Source organism: Mugil cephalus, chromosome 11 (assembly GCF_022458985.1).
Source record: "Mugil cephalus isolate CIBA_MC_2020 chromosome 11, CIBA_Mcephalus_1.1, whole genome shotgun sequence".
Classification (NCBI taxonomy): domain Eukaryota; kingdom Metazoa; phylum Chordata; class Actinopteri; order Mugiliformes; family Mugilidae; genus Mugil; species Mugil cephalus.
Window position 1 is genome coordinate 2,497,885 of NC_061780.1, and position 24,290 is coordinate 2,522,174.

The 24,290-nt window shown below is 38.4% G+C and overlaps 3 protein-coding genes and 1 long non-coding RNA gene across 5 annotated transcripts; 1 reads left to right on the forward strand and 3 right to left on the reverse strand.

Moving 5' to 3' along the window:
* Positions 1-2,247: 2,247 nt before the first annotated feature.
* LOC125016522 lies at positions 2,248-9,471 on the reverse strand. 2 transcript variants are annotated; one of them, XR_007113696.1, is made up of 3 exons: positions 9,356-9,471; positions 9,103-9,283; positions 2,248-2,848 (listed from the first exon to the last, which is right to left on the reverse strand). It is a non-coding gene; the product is annotated as an uncharacterized LOC125016522 (long non-coding RNA). The 2 variants fall into 2 exon arrangements; XR_007113695.1 differs by lacking the exon at positions 2,248-2,848 and having other exon boundaries at positions 8,022-9,283.
* On the reverse strand, positions 2,840-6,653 carry LOC125016521 (CD209 antigen-like protein A). Its single transcript, XM_047599052.1, is given in 9 exon segments — positions 2,840-2,982; positions 2,985-3,028; positions 3,101-3,213; positions 3,294-3,457; positions 3,545-3,826; positions 4,394-4,501; positions 4,689-4,766; positions 5,519-5,605; positions 6,514-6,653. Coding segments are annotated over 9 exon segments (1,014 nt in total). The 5' UTR covers positions 6,572-6,653; the 3' UTR covers positions 2,840-2,902.
* A 30-nt stretch (positions 9,472-9,501) lies between the features above and the next one.
* On the reverse strand, positions 9,502-15,228 carry LOC125016020 (C-type lectin domain family 12 member B-like). The gene is made up of 8 exons (XM_047598184.1): positions 15,225-15,228; positions 14,728-14,805; positions 13,944-14,009; positions 12,993-13,061; positions 10,645-10,749; positions 9,800-10,006; positions 9,549-9,712; positions 9,502-9,507 (listed from the first exon to the last, which is right to left on the reverse strand). The coding sequence occupies exons 1-8, from the start codon at positions 15,226-15,228 to the stop codon at positions 9,502-9,504; spliced, it is 699 nt and encodes a 232-aa protein (XP_047454140.1).
* A 734-nt stretch (positions 15,229-15,962) lies between these two features.
* On the forward strand, positions 15,963-23,842 carry nes (nestin). The gene is made up of 4 exons (XM_047599831.1): positions 15,963-16,980; positions 18,122-18,246; positions 19,804-19,877; positions 20,484-23,842. The coding sequence occupies exons 1-4, from the start codon at positions 16,150-16,152 to the stop codon at positions 23,207-23,209; spliced, it is 3,756 nt and encodes a 1,251-aa protein (XP_047455787.1). The 5' UTR covers positions 15,963-16,149; the 3' UTR covers positions 23,210-23,842.
* The last annotated feature ends 448 nt before the right edge of the window (positions 23,843-24,290 follow it).

Below are 24,290 nucleotides of genomic sequence, written 5' to 3' on the forward strand. Positions count from 1 at the left end.
ATATGTTTTTCCTGCTGTTCCCATCGTTTTTAGTTTGATCACCAACCCCTCCTTCCAAAGGGTATCATAAGTATTTTGTACATACAAAAAGACTGCAATAACAGATTCTTTATTAACTTGTGCTTTCTTGATCTCTGTTTCTCATGGTTCCTCTCCTCTCACTGAATCTGCTCTGTTGTAGTGTTATTATTCCTGTACTTTCCATATAAAATGCTCATCTTTCTGTGATCATTATTAAAGTTTGCCAACTCTACCTTTTTGCTTTACGTGCAACTTTCCTTACCGTTGCTTGTTCTTGCTTGTATTTAATTAATTCTGTGCATTATGCGTTCTTCTTAATAACCTGAAAGTTTTATTCTTCTCTTTCACTACTTTTCTACTTTCCTCTGTCCATCAGGGACCTTCCTTTACTTTTAGGAATTGCCTATTTAGCAGCATCTGTTACTATAGTATTTAAACCTTTTATCTATGTCAGTATTGTCATTAAGTCAATATTTTCCATTTCTCTGTCACCAAAATACTTGAACATATTTCCCACTTTGCACTATTAGATACCCACTTTCCCCTTCTCCCTTTTCCTTTGCAGTGACATGACAAAACACTGGAAAATGATCACTGCCTGTTTACATTTCTTCTAACACATCCCACTTGCATACTTTATGAAATGATCTTCAAGTATACTATTTTTTGATAAGGGTAACTCTTTCAATCATCTCCTCCTCAATGGACGTCACAGCTAGGTGTTTGAGGAGTCTACTTTGGCCCGTGGTCCTTCTCTGCTATGGATTACACTTACACCTGGGCTTTAACATCAACACATATGCCTACCAAAAGATTAACAACAGCACAGCAGCTCCAATATAAACTGTGGACACTAATTGATTGACTTTCATTTCTGTGTGGCTGTGGCCTTCGCACAGTCTTACACTGATTAAGCAAGTAACAGTATAAATTAAATAAATGTTGTCTTACTGACCTTTTCCTTTTTTTTTTCCATTTGTCTGCATAGTTGAACACCACAGGGTGTCAACATTATATGAGGTTGATGCAGTTATATTCTTGCAGCTGAAAGCTTTATTACTTCAGTGCGTGAGTGTGACCATCACCAGCCCTCCCTGAGAACTGTCCTGTTGATCTTTATTGAGTGTAGTGACCTTGTGTGGCAGGGAGGGCAGTGCTACACCTCAGTGAATAGAGGGGGAGAACAAAGGACAGAAAAGGGACCTTTTCCTTTAACATTTTACAAGAACATTTCAGCAAGGACAATAGTTACCAGATACAAAGATACAAATATAGTACTATCTAAGTAGAAGTAATGCAGCGTCCTCTGTTGGACAAATAGGAGCTTCAGTGTACAAATATGATCTATTACACAGGGGTCAAACATGGCCCGCAGGCCATAAGCAGCCCGCCAAAGGGTCCAGTCTGGCCCGCAGCATTTTTAATGAAAATAACTACTATTCCTAATTTATACACATGTACTGTGTGTCCACATGGGGGACAGAGCAAGGCTTCACAGGACAATCAAGGCAGCCCAGAGGATTGGTAGCTGCTCTGTCCCCTCCATGATGGACATCTACACCACACGAGTTTCCGGCTGTTTGAGCTGTTGCCCTCTAGGAGGCGCTACAGATGCATCAGAGCACGGACATACAGACTGAAAAACTGTTTCTTTCCGAGAGCCATCACCACCCTGAACTGTCATATACAACAATCTACGTAACATGCGGACTTGTAACTACATTGATGCTGCTGTTATGTCTGTCCTGTCTGTTCTAAAAACCTTGAGCGACACTTTTACCACTGCTGCAATAAAAAACAATGTATAGTTTATTTTATATTTTTTTTCTACTAGTATTTTAAATTTCACTGTAAATCTTTGTAAATAATACCTGCTTTGCACCATTTAGTACATACTAGTGTTTTTTGCACTTCGTTTTTTTTTTTAAGAAATCTCATTTTCTTTAAAGGCAAGCTGATCTAAACATTCTTCCTTTGTTCTTCTTTGCAGTAAAAAAAAAATAGAAAATGTAGAGTTGTCCTTACTTATAGGTTAATATTCTGTTATGTTGCTGGTCCAGCCTGCTTGAGATCAAATTGGACTTTATGTGGCCCCCAAACTAAAATTTCGACACCCCTGTTTAATTGCTTTCTTTGTTATTTGAGACATAAAACAGGAACACGAACAAACGGCTTAATTCATAAAGAGTTTTAATAACATTTTCACTATTAATAATAAAGGTAATCTTTTGCTTGTATTTACTTATATTTACAGATGATCCAGTACCTTTCACTAGTTTAACATTAACTCCCATCTCAATATGAAAATATTATTTATGTCATATACTGATTTTTATTAACATTATATATCAAGAAGTGACGCAGCACCCTCTGCTGGACAAATAGCAGCAACAGTGCAGAGATTTAACCTAAAGTACAATCTGTGAATTTGTTTTCACTTACGAAGAACAAACCAAAATGGCAGTGTCACTATAATAATAAATATTTTTTCTGTTTATAATAATAGTCTTTGAAAAATGTTCGTTTTGGTTTATTTGGAGTCTCTTGTATCTAGGAGCTGTGGGGGAAAAATGGCAGTCATAAAATGTTCTATCAACCCATTCCATTTCCAACCTTCTGCTCTCAGACCAATCCAATATTCATTGGTTTCTGGATTTTTTTACTTTTTTCATTTACATAATTCTTAGGACAAAAAAGAAAGAAAGTAAAACAGTGTGTAAAGTGTGTTCACATCTGAGGAGAATACAGTTTCATCTCATGACAGTTGTAAGACACTTCAGCATGTGGCATATTCCAGGGAATCGAGCCACTAACCCTCCTACTCTGCCTTCCAAGCCACAGCCTCAGACTATCTAGTAGCCTACTCTAGTTTAATTATAGTTTAAAGAGATAAAGCCTTCTTTTCACAGATCCATCGGTTCTTGTCTTCACAGCTCACTGATTTCCATCCTTGGTCCTGACAGAAATTATACAGCGACCTGTGATAGGAGTCTCTTTCATCCAGGAGCTGAGGGGAAAACACTAGTTAGATCAAGATTGATACATTTTGTGATTCACTCATAAGAAATGTGTCTCTTACCTATCAGTAAGATCACTTCCATCAACCCACTTCCATTTCCCATCTTCTGCTCTCAGGCCAATCCAGTATCCTTTGATTCCTGAATCTTCCCAGCTGTTTTTATGGACATAATCCTTAGGACAATATCAGATATATTTAAAGTGTGTTCAGATCTGGAGAGAATACATTTTCATCTCATAACAGTTATTGTTACCTTTTCAGCACCGTCCCCTACAACAACCAAATCTGAAATCTTTCCTCTGCAGTCTTCTCGAGCTTTTTCCCAGGTATTTCGATACTCAGCTTTAGCATCATTAATGGCATAGCAGCTGGTCTGGTTGAGTAGCCAGCCTTTCTGACAAGGTTCACACTGTCTTGCTGCAACAACAGAGAACAACTGATAAACTGTCTCTGTAGAAGTAGATAATTATCAGTTATTTTGCAGATGATGGGATGTAGACGTACTATTATTATGTTTGGAGCGGCAGTAGGCGTCAATGCTCCACTGAGCTCGGCTGACGTTGTGTATTGGTTCTTTTAGGTTTTCCAGCTCCTTGCTCAGGTTCAGCTTTTCATCATTCAGGCTTTTGACTTTGCTCTCAGCAACAGCAACAGCTTGTGTCAAGTTTTCAGAGTCTGACCTGAGTTTATTGATGAGGTCTGTGTGGTTGAGGATGACAGCCAGTAGGGACGTCTGGTTGTGCTTCAACTGGTTCACCATGCTTAAATAATGAGATGATACAGTATCTGCAAAATGAGAGTAATTGTTCACTTTTGATTTTGCTCTTGTCAAAGTTATTTTGTGTTTGTTCTGCTTCTTTCTTCCTCATTGTTTCAGTATTTTGTCATTTCCACAGACCATACTAATTCTGTGGCAGCTAATTTGATTATACTTCCTGTCTCAGATGTTACTCATTAGAAGAATCCGTTCATTTGTTGGATATGTCACCACTAAAAGATCAGTACAAAACTAGAAACAATGTGAACAGAAGTTACTTGTTACTACTGATTATTACATTCACAACATGTGTCTCAGATTTTTCTTTCCAAATCCGAGTTATGGATTTTTCATTATTTGTTTTTCATGCAACTGCATTGGGAATTTTATAATGGATGTGTGTAGAATATAAAATGCAAGTTTAAAAAAGTATAGCTCATTGGCTGTATATCATTAATTAGTTGTTCATACCAGATTCATAAAATGTATAAACAGAAACTTGCTAATAAATAATACAACTTACTGACTATTTGACTCACATCTAAGTCAGAAGTCTAAATCAGTTCATGTATGAAGTGGTTGTTTCACATACTTACAGTAAACACAGACTCCTATGATGCCCAACAGCAAAGTAACACAAAGAGTCCCCAAGCAGCACTTCAACTGCTGCCGTCTGCCCTCTGATTTCTTGTCTGTCAAGAATCCTGCTAAACAACACATTTAATTTTAACTGAAGATCTCCAATGCTTGCACATGCAACACACTCTGGTTAATGGAGTGTCAATGGAACTATTGTGAATTAGTTCCTGTTTCATCGTCGTAGGCTAACCGTGATAACAGTAAAAGAAATCCTTCTAGTATTACTGAAAATGTTGAGAACTCTTTACTTACCATTTGTGTCAGGAGTTTGTACAGTTGCTTTTTTTTGCACCTTGACGTCAACGTTCACAGTTTGCTTGTTCCTTTGAGCTGAAAGGTTTAAATGTTCATTAGTGTACCGTGGTTAATCAACGCAAAGAGCTTTTTAGTCGATTCCATGTTTTTTTTTTTTTTCTGTTATGCATGAGTTTGACAGAATTTAGTTTTTTGTTTTAGTTTAGTATTTTTAGCATTAAAAATATATAATGTGACAAGATATTTTCAAACAATTAGCAGATCAGAATGTTTTGTTTTTGCGTAATAAACAGCGAGGGTGGGTGGTGTAAAAAAAGAAATCTTTTTTATTCAAAAACAGAAGGAAATCCCCAGTTATCAGATTTGGTTGAAGTGTCAGTAAGTTTCAGCTGAATTAAAAAGGAAATCTGAAATGTGTCTTTTTGAAAGTAAAAAGTAGATCATATAACTGAGTTTGGCTTCTCTTGTCACAGTGAATCATTATTAACAATGGATTCTAAATTTATCAGTGCAAATGTTGTGGGTTTGTTAAGTCAATATATAACTTGCCCCTGTTTCTTCCTAAATTGAGGTTTGCCTGCTCTGAACATCTGAACCCTTCTGATACCTATTTTGTGTGGAATCAGGCAGCCATCTCTAAGTGGTCATAACCATTGCCTGGTGGGGGTAACAGGGACGGACCACGGGTATCCTAAGCGCCAACTCCAAATGTCTAGTAACAAGACGAAGGCTGAGTATAACTTGTGTAAATCACTTCACACTGAATGGTATTAGTTCAGTTATGATGACAGACACCCAGGTTATAGAATTCACAGCTCTTTACTTACCATTTGTGTCAGGAGCTTGTACAGTTGCTTTATTTTGCACCTTGACTTCATCGTACACAGTTTGCTCGTCCTTTTTAGCTGAAAGGTCTAAAGGTTAATTAGTGCAAGAACTTTGAAATGATTGTTTTACACTTTTTGTATGATGCTGGCAAGTGGATAAGATGGAGTCCTCATTTATTTAGCCCACATTATTATACGGTGCCTAAAATGTGCCTCTCACATAGACACACCATTTCACGGTTTCAGGCATAGACCCATTCATTAAGCAAACTCAGGCAGGAGTTGCAAAAAGAGGAAATACAAAGCAACTGAGTTTTTTTTTTATCCAGTGCATTAATCAAACAACAGAGGGGAAAAAATGGGCTGCGGAGTTGTATCTGAAAAACAATGCACATTCAAACCTGTGTTAAAAATGTTTCAGTGTGACATCTTTCAGTCAGTGTATAAAGACCAGGCAAGAGAATGCAGCAAATGTCTTTCTAATGCAATACGTTGGAAATTTGAGGATGGGATTTGTTATATTACAGCTGTTGTACTGTTAATATTATAGACAGAAGCATATTTACAACATTTTAATGGAGTCATCATTTTACATTTTGAAACTGAGTTAGTGTTAGATTAAGTGGTTTTACATCATTCAAAGGCAAATGAAAGTGGGCTTTCTGAAAGCAAGTCAACTGTGGAACTATGTTTGGCTTTTCTTTTCATTTATCATAAATCATAATCAGCACTGGGATTTAAAATTTATCAGTGCAGCTCTGGTTTAGTTAGCTTAACATTTAACTCTTCTCACAGTTTTTTTTTTCTGTTTGTTATTACTGAATCAAACACTAGTACAAGAAATACTGTAGAAACAGTGCATTTACAGTACAGGTGACCACATAAACAAAAACTGACTGTTTGTGTGACCAGCTAGCACACATCTGTATCAATCAGTCAGATTCCCCTTTAAAAAGGCTTTTCTTGGTACATGGTATTTTAAAACTTTAGCTTACCTTTTAATTGCTTGTTGGATTTGAATATGACTGAAGTGTAGGTAACCTCCTCTTCCATCGTTACAGTCTAAAGGCTCCTAGACAGAGAATTTCCTCCTGTAACTGAAGCTGAACCCGACCTGGTTCATCTGTAGAGTAGATCTGTCACTGTTTCTCAGTGACCAATTTCTGCTTTTGGATGGAAGTAAATAGCATCCAGCGGTTGATTTCCATCAGTTCACGGGCTCCACCTCCATCATTATCACATGTATCTTGCTTTGCTCACGTGTATGTAGTGTGTAGTTCTGCCTCTCAATCTGTTCGTTGTGAAGTCACCCAGGGTGATTCTATTGTCAGCCCTTTACTAAAATTTAGGCAGTATACTAGAAGTTTACTATTTATATACTTTATTTTAGATACTGAAGAATAGTATAGTGAAGTATACTTGGCTTATATTGAAAAGTATGAAGGGAAGTCTAAGACCAAGTACATTAATACTAAGACTTACGTACTGTAATACTAAAGCTTAAGTGTTTAGTGTGCTTTTTACTTCTTCCTGCCACAGAGTAGCCTACTAATACTTGATATATATTGATCCAAGTACAGAATAAGGTTAAGTCATTTACTCATGCTTACGTTTAATTTAATAAAAATGTTTTTCACTGCACACACTTGCTTTGAAATATAAACGTACATGTTCAAGATCATATAGTGCTGGAGTTTAAATATTTACAGTAATAGTTCCAGTTTTGCAGTAGTAGTAGTATTAAGTAGTAACGCACATTTTGTAATGATTTAAGCAGGCATTTGTAAATACACTGCATGATATACTTTCAGTATACTTCAATAAGTCATAATGTGGACTAGAATGATGTAACTAGTAAAATTGGCCGTGTATAGGAGAGTGTACTTGTGGTATACTTTAAGTATACTTCAGTAAACTAAAATGTGGACTACAATTATACGCCTAATACACTAGTAGTCAACAGACAAGTGTACTTGTTGTATAGTTTGGTAAACTTAAAACGACCTTATGAACTATACTTAAAGTACACTTTTATAAACTTAAAAATGTTGCGGTTTAGTCTGAACAAGTATTTAATTTGATCATAGACAAGTAACCAAAAGAAAAAAAAGAAAATCAACTCTTATTTTAAGGGGTGTTGGACAAAGTTTATGGGTGCTTGGTATTGAAGTTACTTTGTTCCCTGCTCCTGCCTCCCCTTGTATGTTGCATTTGGATCCTACCTTTCTATTCAATGCCCACTAAAGACAACAGAATCTAGCATATAGTCATTAGGCTTTGTAATGAATGTGGTTTCAAAGTACAGTCCATCTTTAATTCAAAGACATTCACAATCACTCCCTTTAATGTGTAGCTCTTTCTTTTTGAAGGCATCCTGGACTATTGACTTAGTCTGGAGTTCATTCCAAGTAAAGCCTTTGTTTTTTCTAAACCATTATCATCCTCCAGCATGTTTGGAGATGAGGAGTCAAACCAACATTGTATGTACAATGTACTCATGACATAGTTGTTCATCACATCTTTATTATACATATACAGTATGTATTAATCTGTTCCATCTCCACAAACAGATGCAACAAGAAAATTCAGTATCTGCAGCAAACTAGTCCTCATTTGCAAATCACCAACAAAACACAGAGCAGGCTGGAAAAATCATGACTATTATTATACATACTATTATAGACACATTTTAGCTGCAGACGTGTGGTCCTGCTTCTTTATGTTCATAATATGAAAGTCAACTGTACAAATGTTATACTGGTTAGTAATTCTGTTTTGACGTTTTCTGGCTTTTGTTGGAAACTTATGCTGAGCTGTTATGAGGCGAACTATTCTCTGTTATGGGTTTTAACACATGCAGCCATCGACATCACTCCAATCGGCTGCAGTTCACCTTTCATTGCATTCATTATGAGTAAATGTTTTTTCTGCAGTGACTAAAGACTGATATGTCAAGCACAGCATTTTATATTCAAGCGCTGTACTTCAACTTGTATTCATCCATACACTGGTGAGGCTGCTGCTTTTCTCAGATAAGAACAGGGACTGATCTTCAGTTTAAAATACAGTTTATATACACACTAATGTGGTCATTTGGCTCAGAGCAGAAACAAGTGTGAACTTTAACTTTAACTTTAACAGAGGCTTCAGTCCCATTCATAACCTCCAGAACCAGTCAAGTACAGATCTCTAAGACAACAGACCAGTAACATAAAAACAAGCACTACATCATCCTCTCCTGAACCCCAACAGTGTATAAATTCATAATTCAAGAGTTATTTTATTGTCTTACAGCCTGAGGAAAGAAGCATGTTCATTTATTGAAGAAAAAATAAAAGTCTTTTTTGTAATTTACTTACATGTGGTATATTAATGGTGAATGGTCTTTTTAGATTATTTTATATATTTTTTATCTATTGCTACTCAAAGCGCTTTACATTCAAAGTGACACATCTGACCATTTATTCACACAAGCGCACACACATTCACACCCCAGTTCTAATAACTGGAAGCAACAGGAGGTTCAGTGTCTTACTCAAGGACACTTCAGCATGTGGCATATTCCAGTAACCCTCCTACTCTACCTACCAAGCCACAGCCTCAGACTATCTAGTAGCCTACTCTAGTTTAATTATAGTTTAAAGAGATAAAGCCTTCTTTTCACAGATCCATCCGTTCTTGTCTTCACAGCTCACTGATTTCCATCCTTGGTCCTTGACAGAAATTATACAGCGACCTGTGAAAGGAGGCTGTTTCATCCAGGAGCTGAGGGGAAAACACTAGTTAGGTCAAGATTGATACATTTTGTGATTCACTCATAAGAAATGTGTCTCTTACCTATCAGTAAGATCACTTCCATCAACCCACTTCCATTTCCCATCTTCTGCTCTCAGGCCAATCCAGTATTCTTTGATTCCTGAACTTTCCCAGCTGTTTTCATTGACATAATCCTTAGGACAATATCAGAGATATTTAAAGTGTGTTCAGATCTGGAGAGAATACATTTTCATCTCATAACAGTTATTGTTACCTTTTCAGCACCGTCCCCTACAACAACCAAATCTGAAATCCTTCCTCTGCAGTCTTCTCGAGCTTTTTCCCAGGTATTTCGATCCTCAGCTTTAGCATCATTAATGGCATAGCAGCTGGTCTGGTTGAGTAGCCAGCCTTTCTGACAAGGTTCACACTGTCTTGCTGCAACAACAGAGAACAACTGATAAACTGTCTCTGTAGAAGTAGATAATTATCAGTTATTTTGCAGGTGATGGGATGTAGACGTACTATTATTATGTTTGGAGCTGCAGTAGGCGTCAATGCTCCACTGAGCTCGGCTGACGTTGTGTATTGGTTCTTTTAGGTTTTCCAGCTCCTTGCTCAGGTTCAGCTTTTCATCATTCAGGCTTTTGATCTTGCTCTCAGCAACAGCAACAGCTTGTGTCAAGTTTTCGATGAGGTTCACTGTGCTAAGATCATGAGATGATACAGTATCTGCAAAATGAGAGTAATCGTTCACTTTTCATCTGATTTTGCTCTTGTCAGAGTTATTTTGTGTTTGTTCTGCTCAAAGTTTCAGCAGTTTTCAGCCAAGTTTTCATAGTCTGAGCTGAACATGAACTCCTACATGTTGTTGTCTATTTGTTCTTCTAGGTTTTTATTTCTCTCCGTGCGTTTACATGCACGTGAAAAAAAAAATATATATATTTATAGGCTTTTGATCTTGCTCTCAGCAACAGTATAGGTTTGTGTCAGGTCTGCTGTGGTCCCTGGTAAAGTTTACATAGTCTGAAATAATAAAACAACTGCTAAATAAAAATTTGCATTTTAGGAGTAAGTAATAATGCAGACGTTCTTACAAGTGACATAGTACTGTCTTTGTAAATAGATTTTTTTTAATGCTAAGAAACCTTTAAGCAGGTGGCTTTATTATTTAGCGTGATACTTTTCAAACTACTGCATTGCACATTTTACAAAATACAAATCAACTGTATATACAGAGCTCAAGGTTCGAGTATTGACCATTTCAGGGAATGGATAGAAAGCATGGTAATAGAAATATATAGACCAACAAAACTATCGTCATTTGCGGGGATTATAATATTGATATATTAAACCCTTCACATACTTACGGCAGATGCAGAATGCTTTCATGACCATCAGCAAGATGACAAAAACAATGCCCAAACAACACACCAACTGCTCACAGCGCCGAGCTTTCTTGTCTGTCAAGAATCCTGAAAACATTTCACAGTCAAAAGCAAGAACGGGAAGAACCTTGAGTATCAAATCAAAGAAACTATATTTAGAATTCATTTTACACTATTTTGTAAAATTCAGACAAACTTTTTTATTATTATTATTGTGCAGTGAGACAGTGACAATGACAACACAGTGATGGTGAAGCAAAGAGAAAAAAAAACAAAAAGAGAGGGAATAACAATATTTCTGGTCATGTATGTGTGTGTGTGTGTGTGTGTGCTTGTGTATTAGTTGCATATTACATAGATGACTATGATAATAGTGATAGTTAAGACAGGAATAATGATTGTTACAGAGCTTATGATAATAATAGTAGTTATCAGATAAACAAGAGCAATAATAATTAATAAAGTATTTAGAAATGTTTACGTTAATGTTTTTGTAATAATAATAATAATAATAATAATAATAATAATAATATCTCCCTATCCCTGGATACCTCAGAGTCCATGTGACACAACACCATACCCTGTATCTATGTAGTCTATACATACATTTGTAATGTATTTATTTTAGTTTTATTTATTTATGATGTGTGTTCGAGTGCATGTGATGCATTAAAAATAAATGAAGAGGTGGACGGTTACCATGGACTGATTTTGTCTGTTTGTTTGTGTCCCCTTTCCTTTTGTTGTTGCACAGTGCATTAAAAAAAGACACACTGGGACAATCCAGGGCAAAAATAAATAAACAAACAATACATAAACAAATAAAGAGCAATAACCATTAGCAATAATAAAAATAATAATAATATCAATATATTGGTAGTTCGGTTTAAGAAGGTGGAAACATCAGTTAATGATGACACCTGCAATAATCGATACATAAATAGATGGGAAATAATGGGAAAAATTAACAAAAGAAAGGAGAAAAAAGGAAAAGGAACAAATGAAAAAAAAAAATAGGCAGAATATTGATAAGAAAAAGAATAGCAATGACAGATTGCAGATGCAAAACAGTAGGAACAAGGAAAGTGGGAGAGGAGGCAGGACAGTGTGGGTTGTGATTGGTGGCTATGAGAGCGCATGCATGAATAAGTAAATAAATAAATATGATATAGTAGAATATTTATGGACTGAGAGAAAGGGATGAAGAATAGAAGGGGAGATAAGAGAGGAGGTATGTAGGTGTTAATAAGAGTAATAATGATAATAATAATGATAATATTAAAAGGAGTCAAGAAAATAAATCAGCAAATAAACAAGAAGGTGTTCCCATTTAGCCCTAGATTTCAGAGTTTTATTTGCCAGGAGGTCCAGTACTCTGCTATATATCATGACACCTGAATGCCCTTCAGAAAGTTATCAGTTACAGGAGATTCTAGAGGGGTTGGGTGCCCAGCCTAGGAATTGGGTTTTCTTGTGTATAATGGTTTCTAGTTGTTGTAGTTGTTTTGAGTTGGGTTAATTCCTGTTGTATTTGTTCACTGGGGTTCATTGATAAGTTGCTGGATTAGCTGTTTAATTCTAGTCTCTTGTGTTGTTTCCTGTTCTTGTTGCTTTTTGACTTTAGTGTGTAATGTTTGATCGTTTCCTAGGTACTCTGGTTTTGTATGTAATTGACCTAGGTTGATTGAGTGTGAATGGGTTGTCCTGTGTAGTGTGATGACTGGAGACCTGTCCAGGGTGTACCCCGCCTCTTGCCTGATGCCAGCTGGGATAGACACCAGCGACCCCATGCCCCTAGTGAGGATAAGCGGTATGAAAGATGAGATTAAGACTGCTTTTCTTGTTTCCGACACCCACTCTCTTTTAAATCAGTGGGGTAAGATCTGGATCTTCTAAGAGTGAGGTGTTAAAGCGGCATCAGGAGACTGGATGATGATGTGAAGTTTTATTGATAAAGAGACGTGTGCGATCACTGATTATGATAGGGTGGATAGTATTTAATTGACCTGTACTCACACTGACAATTTACTAACCAGTTTCATTAAGTTGGTTCTGAACGAGTGTTGGCCTGTGACGAATACCTGAGCTCTTCTGGTACCAGTGCTGTAGTGAACCATCTAGGATGGTAGCATATCTATTGGCTCAGGGTGAATCGATGTCATGATCATGATCAGGTCCACATCATTTACACACCTCCAGTTTGCAACACAAATGCTGAGCTGTACTTGTCACGATTACAGAGTTCCTTTTCAATGATAGCAGCAAGAATTGTCCCCACAGTTTACATGAAACTTCCTCAGCTGCGTGCATGTGCTTTCACCACAACTTACCATTTGTGTCAAAAGTTGCTTCATTGTCCACTTTGATTTCATCACACGCAGCCTGCTTGACCTTTTTATCTGAAAGGTTAAAAGGTTAATTAGTGTAGGGTTCTTAAACTTAAACAACATCAGAAGTGCTTCAGTTCTTTGAATGAAATGATGATGCTGACATAATTCAGTATATTAAAAGCAGGTCAGACTGCATAATGAGGTGATTCTTTTCATTAACTAAGTTATTCTAAAATAGAAGGAAAAACCCAGTCAGATTTGGCTGAGGTGTTGGTGGTATAAAGTTTCAACTTATGGAAAAAAGGATTCTGCACATTCAAACCATGGAAAATTTAAATTTGGACCACCTTTAAGGCATAAGCAGGTGGCACATGAATGCAACAGTAGAGATGAAAGCTCTTCTGTTGCCCAAGTTGTGCAGATGTCTTTAAAAATCAATATGTTAAAAGTTTGAAAAAGCAGATTACAGTTATTTGTCATTTTGAAACAGTGTCACACCTCCAGTACTTGAAATTACATATCATTCAAATGAAGCTGAAATGGGGTTAGAAGATTAAAAAATATGTAAATTTACTGAAGAGAAAAGTGTTTAATTTTATATAATTATATACAGATACATATATAAGCATACTCATTTTCCTGTTAATATGCAATATTCCTCCCAACTGCACATACATATACTTATATTTTTATACCTGCTGTTTTGCACTGTCTGCATCCCTGCCTACAGAGATGTGTGAATATATACATATATTTATATATATAAGCACATCCATTTCCATATTTTGTTACTTGTTTGTAATATAGTTTTTGTATATTTTGTGAATATTCTTATATTATGCCCTGTGTGCACTGCCTGTGATGCTGAATGTCTTATCTGTACCAAAAAGACTAATATTTTTGTATGTACTTTACAAAAAAAACAAACAAACAAACAAAAAAAAAACTTACCTTTAGATCTTTTCTTAGCTCTAAATACGACCTCCTCCTCAGCCATGGCTAAAATCTTTATGTCAGCTTGTTGAAAAAAGAAAAACAGAAGTAGTAACACAGGACAAAAAAAACAAAAAACAAAAAAAAAAAAAAACCCACAACACTAAACTAACACTGAATGGTTCCTGTGCTGAGGTCTGGTCTGTCACCTTTAGGTTCTCAGATTTTGGCTGAAAGAAATTTCCACTCGGCACTCGATGGGTAAATAGCATCAGGGATTTTTTTTTTTTTTTCAATCCTGGTCAATATTACAAGAAATATTGAATATTGAATATACATTTGGTTTTAAAGACAACAACTTAGCATGTATGCTCCACACTTTGAATAGATAAATCCATATTCAAAATATAAAGAGTGTTACAGTATATGGCTCCTGCTCCAAAAACACTGGGATCCTCTGATTCTATGATGATAGTATAAAAGTAAAATGTGTAAATTCTGTTTCATAAACTGGAAAGAATTCAGTACTTGCTTAAATAAACATTAAAACTACTGACAGGAGAGGTAAATAACCACCTTGTGACAATTCAGTGTTCTGCTGCATTACACTTAAATAGATGATGACAATGCTATAAGGGCAGAAAGATGTATGGACAAATAACAACAAATTGCTGCTGTGAGGCTCTGACAAGGCAGCACAAATGAGGTAGTCAGTGTCTGCAAAGGATAGTTGACAATGCAATAAAATGTCATTTATGATTATGTTCATTTGTTCAATTACATTTGAGCCCCTAAAACTCACCGTCCCAGTACTGCCTCTGCAGCCTGGGAAATGTGTTGCCACACAAGACACAGTTACTGGGGTTGGTGGAGCACTTCACTGAAAGGAAATGTTTAAATAGGAGAAGTAATCTACTCCTTCTACGCCTTTATCTCTTGACGTAGAAAACTAGATGAACATTGTACAGAAGTCCACCATGCTCCTGCAGCTCTGCCCAAATGTACAGAACAATAGAGATGTTGAACCAAGACATTATACAACGCTGTCTCCTCCTGACAACAATAATGAGCGAAACCACTGATGATCCAATTGTTTTACATTGCATTGTTACAGTTTTAAGAGCACTGCTATTTACTTTCCTATTCAACCTATTACTTTCCTATTAGATTTCCTTTTTATAGTCTTTGTTGTGCTAAGTTTGCCAAGGCCTGTGGCTCTATACTTACAAGAAAACATTTTAACAAATTGTTTTCTGTGTAAAGCTAAAAAGTATGATCTAACATCTGTTGTACTCTTACCCATATTGATATATTTCAGTGAAATGTGTAATACAATATAGAATTACCTACTGATGCTCTATTTTCTGGCTGATATAAAGAGGTCATTAGAAACCTTTGTTGAAATTTTTTTCTTTCCTAAGATGAGATAAGATAAGATAAGATAAGATAAGATAAGATAAGATAAGATAAGATAAGATAAGATAAGATAAGATAAGATAAGATAAGATAAGATAAGATAAGATAAGATAAGATAAGATAGATATTCCTTTATTCATCCTACTGTGGGAAAATTGTGGTTGTTAACAGCAGCAGACATTCAACATTCAACATTCAACTTCACAAGCAGTGCACACAGTGCACATATGGGGGGACTAAAAAAAAGAAAATATATATATATATCAAAAGTATATAAGAAAGGCAGTGTTTACATAAAGAAGTGGGTATGTTTATAAATATAAATGTGCATATATGTTGACATATCTCCAGTGACAGGGAGATGCAGACAGTGCAAAAAATGGGACACAGTGCGAGGTACCTTAAACACAACTAGAAAAGGTTCCAGTGGTGAAAGAGTTAACCTTGGGAATGACATCACTGTGTCTGTCTGCCCTTTCCCATGTACCCCACCCCTCCTACTCCATCTCATCTCTCCTTTGCTGTCCTTCATTATATTCCCCCTCCCTCTCTAGCCTTCAGTCTCCTCCCTTTCCATCCCTCCTCCCATTCTATCCATGTTCCCAGCCCCTTCATTAAGTCCAGTATGAAAGGGAAGCCTCTAGCTGGCAGTCACACATCCAGAGCCTCGGAGGAGCCTCACTTACTCAAAAAAACCTACACACTGACTCAGGCCTGGGCACAGGGGTACATTTGGCTGCCAAATCCTAATCAGTGCAACTCAGAGTGAGGCCTAGGTTTGCCAAACTCTCTATTTTCGAATACTGACATGGAGCTCCACAGTGCCCATAAAATCTTCCACCCCACCCACCTGGGTGACGAGAAGCAACAGATGCTTAACCTTAACCAACGCCTAGAGACTTACCTGAGCAGAGTCAAAGTACTGGAGGAGGAAAATGCGCTGCTTGCAAAGGAGATCCAAGTTATGAGATACAATAATCAGGGAGCTTTGACTCGAAGGAAGGGACTGGAGGAAGAACTGCGGCAGGCAAGGCTGGAGGTGGATGCTGTTTGGAGGGACAGAGTCTTCACAGAGCTGGAAGTTAGCAAGTTGACTGAGGAGCTTCGCGACCTGCATCTGCAGAGGCAGAGGGAGGCTCAGGCCCAAATGAAGGCCAAGACAAAGATGGAGCAAAGCAGAAAAGAGCTGGAGGAGGAACAGAGGGCACAGATCTGGCTGAAGGAGAAGGTCAGGCAGCTGGAACAGGAGATGCAACTTCTTATTCAAACCCATCAAGAAGATGTGGTCCATTTGGAGGCCGCATTGACCCATTCCTCAGCCACAATGCCTCACACACTGGCTCAAAGGGACAACCAGGCGGCAAACCTCCGCCAGTTGGAACATGAGTACTCCCAGAAAGCCACCAGAGCATGGCAGGAAGCAGCAGAAGCCTATCAGGGCCAGCTGGATCAACTAGAGGAGTCTCTTAACCAAGCCAGGAGCCGTTTGACCCATGTGAGCCAGGAGAAGTGGGAGAGCCAGTTGAAGCTCCAGGCCTTGGAGAAGGAGATCACCTCAGCTCAGGATGTCAGGCTGCATCTGGAGAAGACTGCTGCCCAACAGAGAGAGAGACACAGCCAGGATATCCAGCAGCTCCAGGTGAGTGTAATAATTCATACCTACTGAGATGCAGCAGTCACTCACTGATTCTGTGAACACACTAGTTAAGCATCAACCAAAGCTTTTTAATATAAAAACAGTGTCATTTCCTATCATATCTTTTTCAACAATTAAATTTTACTAAAGAGGAGAGGCAAAGCAATGCTGAATTTTAAATCAGTAGAAAGTTGTGGGAGTATGAACAGCCTTAGGTACATGTAATGCTGGGAAAATGAAAAAAGCTGAACAAAATTCAGACTTGTGTGACAACAATTACCACAAGGCTATTATTCAGCTTTCTAAATGCACAGTCACAGTGGCTGATGTCTCAACCATAGCTTTACATAGCACAAATGAACGCAGTCTAAAATAATTAAATGACAAACCACAAGGGAATGCAAGCAGCTGATAATCGTCAGACGTGTTACTTAGGTTGCTTGGACATGACAACCTAAGCCACAGAGTTTAGATACATCCTCTTTCATGTCAATGCACTACTGATAAAGCCTAAGCTCTGTCTTAATCAGGAAAGTTAATTTTTTTCTTTTTCTTTTTTTATTCAAGTTCCTGGTAAATGATCAACGTGTTTTGTAAAATGTAAGCTTCCCCGATTCAGAACGCACCAGGGAACATTTGTGTGTTCTTCCCCCCAGAGCTTTTGCTTCCTTGGTATGATAAATGAATATGCTGATGCAATTAAAACATTTGGGTATAAAAGGGCTGGGGACTACGTATTACAGGTTGGGGCTGTTGGGAGCAGTTTATGGTCCCACTGAGGCCTGTGGGGTGAGGCACCGGGGAAAACACCTTGAATGACAACACTGCTTCTCCCACTGTGGTCCAGAATGAGTAGCATCAAAGTGACTGACAGTCACAGGCTGCAACAGTTTTTAACTCTAATAAGAAACCAGTAAGACAAGCCAAACCTTAACTGTCTGTTTTGTAACACTTGATCTATACTAGATTAGAACATTAGCAACATAACCTTCTCTATTAACATTTGATAACCCACAGTGTATGACAAACAATAGAACAAAGACGATTTATATTTACTTAGCATGCTTTGCAGAGAGAACATATTTGCAACTCTTTTTTTTTAACCTGGTAACCACTTCCTCTTTTTCTCCCTCTGTTTTGACAGGAGCACTTACAGGACCTGGAGGTGGAGAAAGAGGAATTGGGCCAGGAAATTGATCACCTCCTCTTGGAGAACCAAGGCCTGCTGCAGCTGAAGATGTCTCTGGGCCTGGAAGTAGCAACATACAGGTAAACTGCACCAGTAGCACCCTTTATGTTAAGGAAACTGAATTCTGGTCACATCTGAATGAGGGCTTTCCATGCAGGCAGAGTAGATCTAGCCTTATTTTGTCATGTTTTATAAAAGTTTATTATGGAAAATGTATTAACTGGAGCATGAAAGAGCTCATGTGCAGGCAGTTAAGTGGAAATTGTGTGTAACAAATTGCAAAAGTTAACCATAATATTATTAGCACATGCAGCATTTTTTATTTAACAAAAGGAAGTTCAAATGCTTCGAAGAGACCAACAAATCAGGAAATATCCCAGTATTGGTGTAAAATTATTGATGACTTAATACAACTTACAACTTGTGTGGCCCACTCATCCCTAAATGTTGTTATGGGCTTGTACTGTCAGGTTGTGAGACAAAAGTCTATTCTTGTCATATGCCTTGCATTGCACAAATCATATTTCAAGTTATTACAATAAACGCTGTTGTCGTATCAGGTCATGGTAATGGACACATGAAACCTACCACCATCCCACTGTAAATGTTCCTTTTGTTGAATTGTACAGTGCATATATTTTTTTGTATATTTTGTATATTTTAGTGTGTATATGTTTAGATTTATTTTATTTGATCTCATCTTATTTTTTTTTTATGCCACAAACACCAAGGCAAATACATTTGGAAAACACTTGCAGTTCGTCAGCTTTAAGTCTACATGTGTCCTCTTGAATTATTATTGCATCACATGTGATTTATATCATTAGTTTAATGCATTTAGAAACTGCTGCTCAGTAACAGGCTTGACAATCCCAATTCCATCAGTGAAAGAACCTGACAAACAAAGGGTTCTGGCAGCCGGAGCAGCCGTCTGGACTGTGGGTCACTTCATGGAAACATCAGCCTCCTTCGTCTTCAACTTGTCCATTATGAAGCTCTATAATGGCGTCTCCTGTCTCCTCCACCCCCAAGTATTGACCCTCGCCCTTCACTGAGGACCCACCAATTTATGAGCTATGGGAGTGTAGAATAACAGCGCAGGGAAGCAGCTGTGTAGGGGATATGACTGGAGGACAAATTTCAATGTCATGAAACTATCGTTGTCTTCTCATATAATATTATTTCTGCAGTTATGTTTTAACTGTGTTACATAAGGAAATGTAGCCTAAAAACTTTTCATTTTGCGTGTGCAGCTGTGTTGGAATGAAAATTGCGATGGTCCACATGTGTGAATGGAAACAGTGGTATTAGTGCTGCATGGGCTGCTCCTAATATCTGCAGTCGTTTTGTATGTTTGTGTGTGTGGGGGTGAGAGAGAGAGAGAGAGAAATTGATGGCTGTGGTTTGTGTGCTGCAGATGGCTCCTCAATGGCCAGGCTTTTCCTCCATTACCATAACAACAGAAACCTTGGTCTGTTCCTGCTGCTCAAGAGTAGAAAACGTCTCCCCTCAGATAAAGCTCTGTGTGCTGTGCTGCATCATATCCACCTCATTATGGTTCTTGCAAATCTAAGCATCACGAAAGTGTGCGAAAGCTGCACAATATTGCAATGTTAACTTGTCATCTCTTTCTACAGAGCTTTGCTGGACAGTGAAAGTTTCAGGGGAGATGGCTCTTTGTTAAATCAGCCAAGACACGTTTCCATCACAGGTAACTGGAGTAAACTACAACTACATTCATACATCATCATACACCACAATAACAACTTCACTTCTGCCTTGTTTAGAATCACATAAATCCACTCCTGTATGTTTACTCTCCTTCCTACTTTAATACCTCCCTCTTTATGAAATGAATCATTTCACTTACTCTGAGTAAAAGCCCTCAGAGTGGGGAACATGTTTGATACACCTTGTAATCGCATTAGTCTTGGTGGAGGCTGGTGGTGGTGGGGGCTTGGATGAGGGGGCTGAGGTAGGCACTTTGGGTCCTGTAATGCAAACCACCCATGAGAGTCCCCAAAGGTTACTGAGCCATATGGCTTTGCTTGCCAGTAACATAAAGCCCAGTGAAAGGAAATGACGATCAATATCTCCCCATTAGTGTCCAAACTCCATCAAGGACATACATTTTAATCATTCTTTGGTGAGGGAGTTTTTCCCTGTTTCTCCCCTCACATTATTTAGTGTTGCATGGGGATATCGAAGGTACAGAATACTGAATATTTGAGTAATAAAGGTTTCGCTTAAATGCCTGTACTACGTCATTATTACTACAGTACTTCATTATATATTCATGAGCTCTTGTCTTCCACAGATGCAGTGTTCCACTCCCAGGGGGTTAAAAAGAATTACCAGACCCAGCTGCCAGCTCGCCTCAAGACCACATCCCTCTCATCTGTCTATGGCTTAACAGGAAAGACAGTGGTCACTGCAACACCGGGCTGGAGTAGGAAACCTGTTACTTTGACTGACACTCAGAAGATTTCAAGAAAACCTACCGAAGTAGATGCAAAGTCAGCAACACTGGACATTTCATATCCAAAAATACTATGTGATGGAGCGGTTGAAAGTTTCAGACCACAGGAAGTTAATGAAAAAGTCACATATGCTGCGCCTTTGTCACCTACTAATGAGCAAGAAGCATCAGGGGACAAAGAAGGAGAGGGGGGTTGTATTAATGCTGATGTTGAACCTCCTGAGGAACAAACAGTTGTTGAGTCAGTGATCAGTTATCAGGTTAAGTCTGGCCTCAGGAGTGAGCCATCATTCCACGATAGAATGACAGGACGGGATGAATCTGATAAGGATGAGACTTATGATGGGGAAGCTGAAAAACAAGATGTGCTGCAGCTACCTGCTCTAGTTGATACATATGTAATAGATGAGTGTATTAGCAAAGAAACAGACCAAGAGCAAGGAGAGTCCTCAGATTCTGAAACAGAAGCAGTGCTCAAAAAAACTTCCGAATCTAGGCCAAGCAGTCCCGAATCTGAATGTGAACCTGAGGAAAGTGCGATTAACCAAGAGACAGGTTACCACCTTGATGCAGCTGTAAGACAAGGTAAAAGCTGCCCAGTGGCAGGAACACACGACACAGATGTTGAGGAGATGTTATACCCAGATGGAGAAGAGATGGATACGTGGGATAGTGTAATAGAAAAGAAGGTTGATCTAAAGACAGATGAAGGAATAGAAAATGATGATGAGAAAAGACAGCATGCTGAACCAGAGGATGACATATCAGCAAAAGAACCAGATTATGTAAAGCGAGAAATTAGTCTGGATGTGGTTAGAGATGACGATGTAGTCTCTACACTGATGATCACACAAGAAGATGACAGAGCGCGAAGTCCAATAGATCAGGAGAATGCACCACAATCTGACAAAGACGAAGATGATGAAGAGGACTCTCAAAATGTCTCTGTGTCATGGAGGACGGAGCTGGAGGGTGACAGCTACGCTCAGGATAACACTCTGGCTGACACTCGTCCTCTGATTCGATACAAAAGTGATGAGACTGACGGCAACACTCATGCATCACACATAGACGAGAGCGAGTCTAGCGAAGGTGAACAGGAAAAAAAGGTCGGCGAGACGGAAGCATTGAGTGAAGGCAAGTCAAAGAGATTTGGAACAATGGAAGACCTGTGCGAAGATGTTGAGGAGGAAACAGTGGATGAGGATATTGATCTAGGATATACTCACATTAAAGAGAGGGATGTGGGCCAAGGTGCAATTGCAAATGAGATCACAGAAAGCGAAGAAGAAATGGACAAAGTCAGTGAGGGACATTCAGATGAAGAAGTCGAAGAACTTGCTAAACGCGTGGTAAGCACAAATGAAGGATATGACGAGGAACTGGATACAGACAGACTGGTGGAACAAGAATTAGAAAATCTGTCCACAGACAGCTATAGTGCTCACTTTGCACAGCAACAGGTCAGTGACGAGGTTGACCAGAAGTATGTCGGAGAAATGACAGAGCAAGTAGAACAGATTGAAATAGCGAAACCAGAGGATATGTCTCCCTGTGAGGCTGGAGAGAACCAAGAATCTCCCACTACAGTTATTGAACAGACGTCTGAGAAACTAGTTTTCATTGATTCATCATTGGCCACGCCTGAAACAGACACCATGGCAGAGGAGGACATTGAGCGTAAAGATGAGGAAGATGTAGAAACAACACAGAAAAGAGAAGAAGAGGATGAACACAATGTGTCTCTTGTGACACATGCGGACGTAACAGAGGATCTGTATGGTGTCAGTGACTGCATCAGCAGGTCTTATATGGAAGAAGACAACAACTCAGAAGATATAAACTCTGTGTCACTGACAAAGGCAGGTCAAGAGAATCTGCAGGATGAGGCTGATCCCACCAAGGAGATAGAGGATGAAACATCTACTGAAACATCTAACGAGCCTCAAGAACATCTAGTTGTGGATGTTGCAGACTCTCAGGAGCTTCCTGAAGCTCCAGAAACAACTGAGTGGGAAGTCCTAGAGAACCCAAGAGAGGACTTTGAAACCAGGGATCAGAATGAACATGATCAAAAATGTGACAATGTTTCTAAATCAGCTCATGAAGATATGATGACACGCCAAGAAGAGTCCCTGGAGATTTCCCCCGACACTACACATGCTGAAAAAGAAATCTATTTTGTGAAAGATTCAACAGATAATGCCCTCCATGGTTTCTTCTCCTCTGGTGTAACGAATGACTTCTGGGGGTCCTCCTGGGAGAGTGGGGCAACCAATCAGATTGATGATGCCTGTAATGAAGTAGCTGAGCAAGCCAATCAGAATTTAGGATTTACTGAAAAACTTGTTTGGGGAAATTTGGAACACCCAAATGTGGTTAACGGAAAGTCTAGGGTTCACACCGACTCATCTGAAGCCCCAGCTGCAGAGAAAGAGCAAGAAGAAATGCACATGGAGGTGAAGCATGTGTTGTGCAGAAAGGTTGTTGAAGGGGAATATGTTCATTCTGAGGAGTCTGAAGCTGAGGGAGAGCTGTGGTCATCTGGGGAGGAACAGGCATAGAATGTAGTGAGGAGATAGGTTTAAACTGTTTTTTTTAATGATAGTCAGGTTGTGTTTTCTGTATAATTCATTAAATATGAAAACCAAATCCGTGCCTTGGTGCTCTCCTTGGCGACGCTGTCTATCAATGTGCCAATGCTCTCTATAAAGACACTGAGAACTTGTCTTGTTCGAACTGACACATTTGACTTACACTGTCTTTGCTAATGGTCCAAAATTTCAGTCTTTTAGTGTGCATGTGACAGAAGATCAGGAGATTGTGCATGAGGGAACAGCATGAACAAAGAATGTCATTTGAAAGTCAAAGCATTTATTGATCTTTGCCTAATCTGATTTTTGTGACTGATGGAAAACAATGAGACCAGAAGGGTAGAATTCCTTATCTATTTATTAGTGCATCAAACCAACAGCTAGTGTTTCTGCAAGTGACTTGTTTCATTTCGCCGGACAACTACTGACTCATCTTTGAATGTTTTACAAATGTAGAATAGGTGATGGTGGTCATAAATCAGTTCAGATAAGCAAACTGTTAGGGTTATATTTGGGCAGTCTGTGAGAACACAGGTTTATTTCTGAAAGTTTAATTCTACTATGGTACATAAAGTTCAAAATAAAATGTAGATTCAGAATAAACGCTGTGTCTTTGTGATCTTCTTTGTGAGCATCTTGTTAGCTCAGTCCTCTTCATGAATTCATCCTAAAACTGTCTTTGTCATGAATACAGATACAAAGTTGTGGATACAGGCCCCGTGTTTTTCAGAATCGTGAATTAAACTCTTTACTGAGCCTATATAGAAAATATTCTGGCTCCACAAGGGGCTGAATCTGCTTATTATTACAGTTGCATACTAGACCTTAAAGGCTGTTTTTTAGATTAGGATAAAAAGTAGATTTTTCAGTCTGTAACTTTCCCTGCAGAGGAAGAATTGTAAACAAACTAAAGGGAAACTACAGTTCAGATTAACATGTGAAACAAATCTGTAGGCAAGCGTGCCATCCAACATAGTGAGTTATGTATCCAATAATGAGCGAGTGAATAATTAATGTGATCTAAGAATCAATGCTGCCAACAATCAAAGGT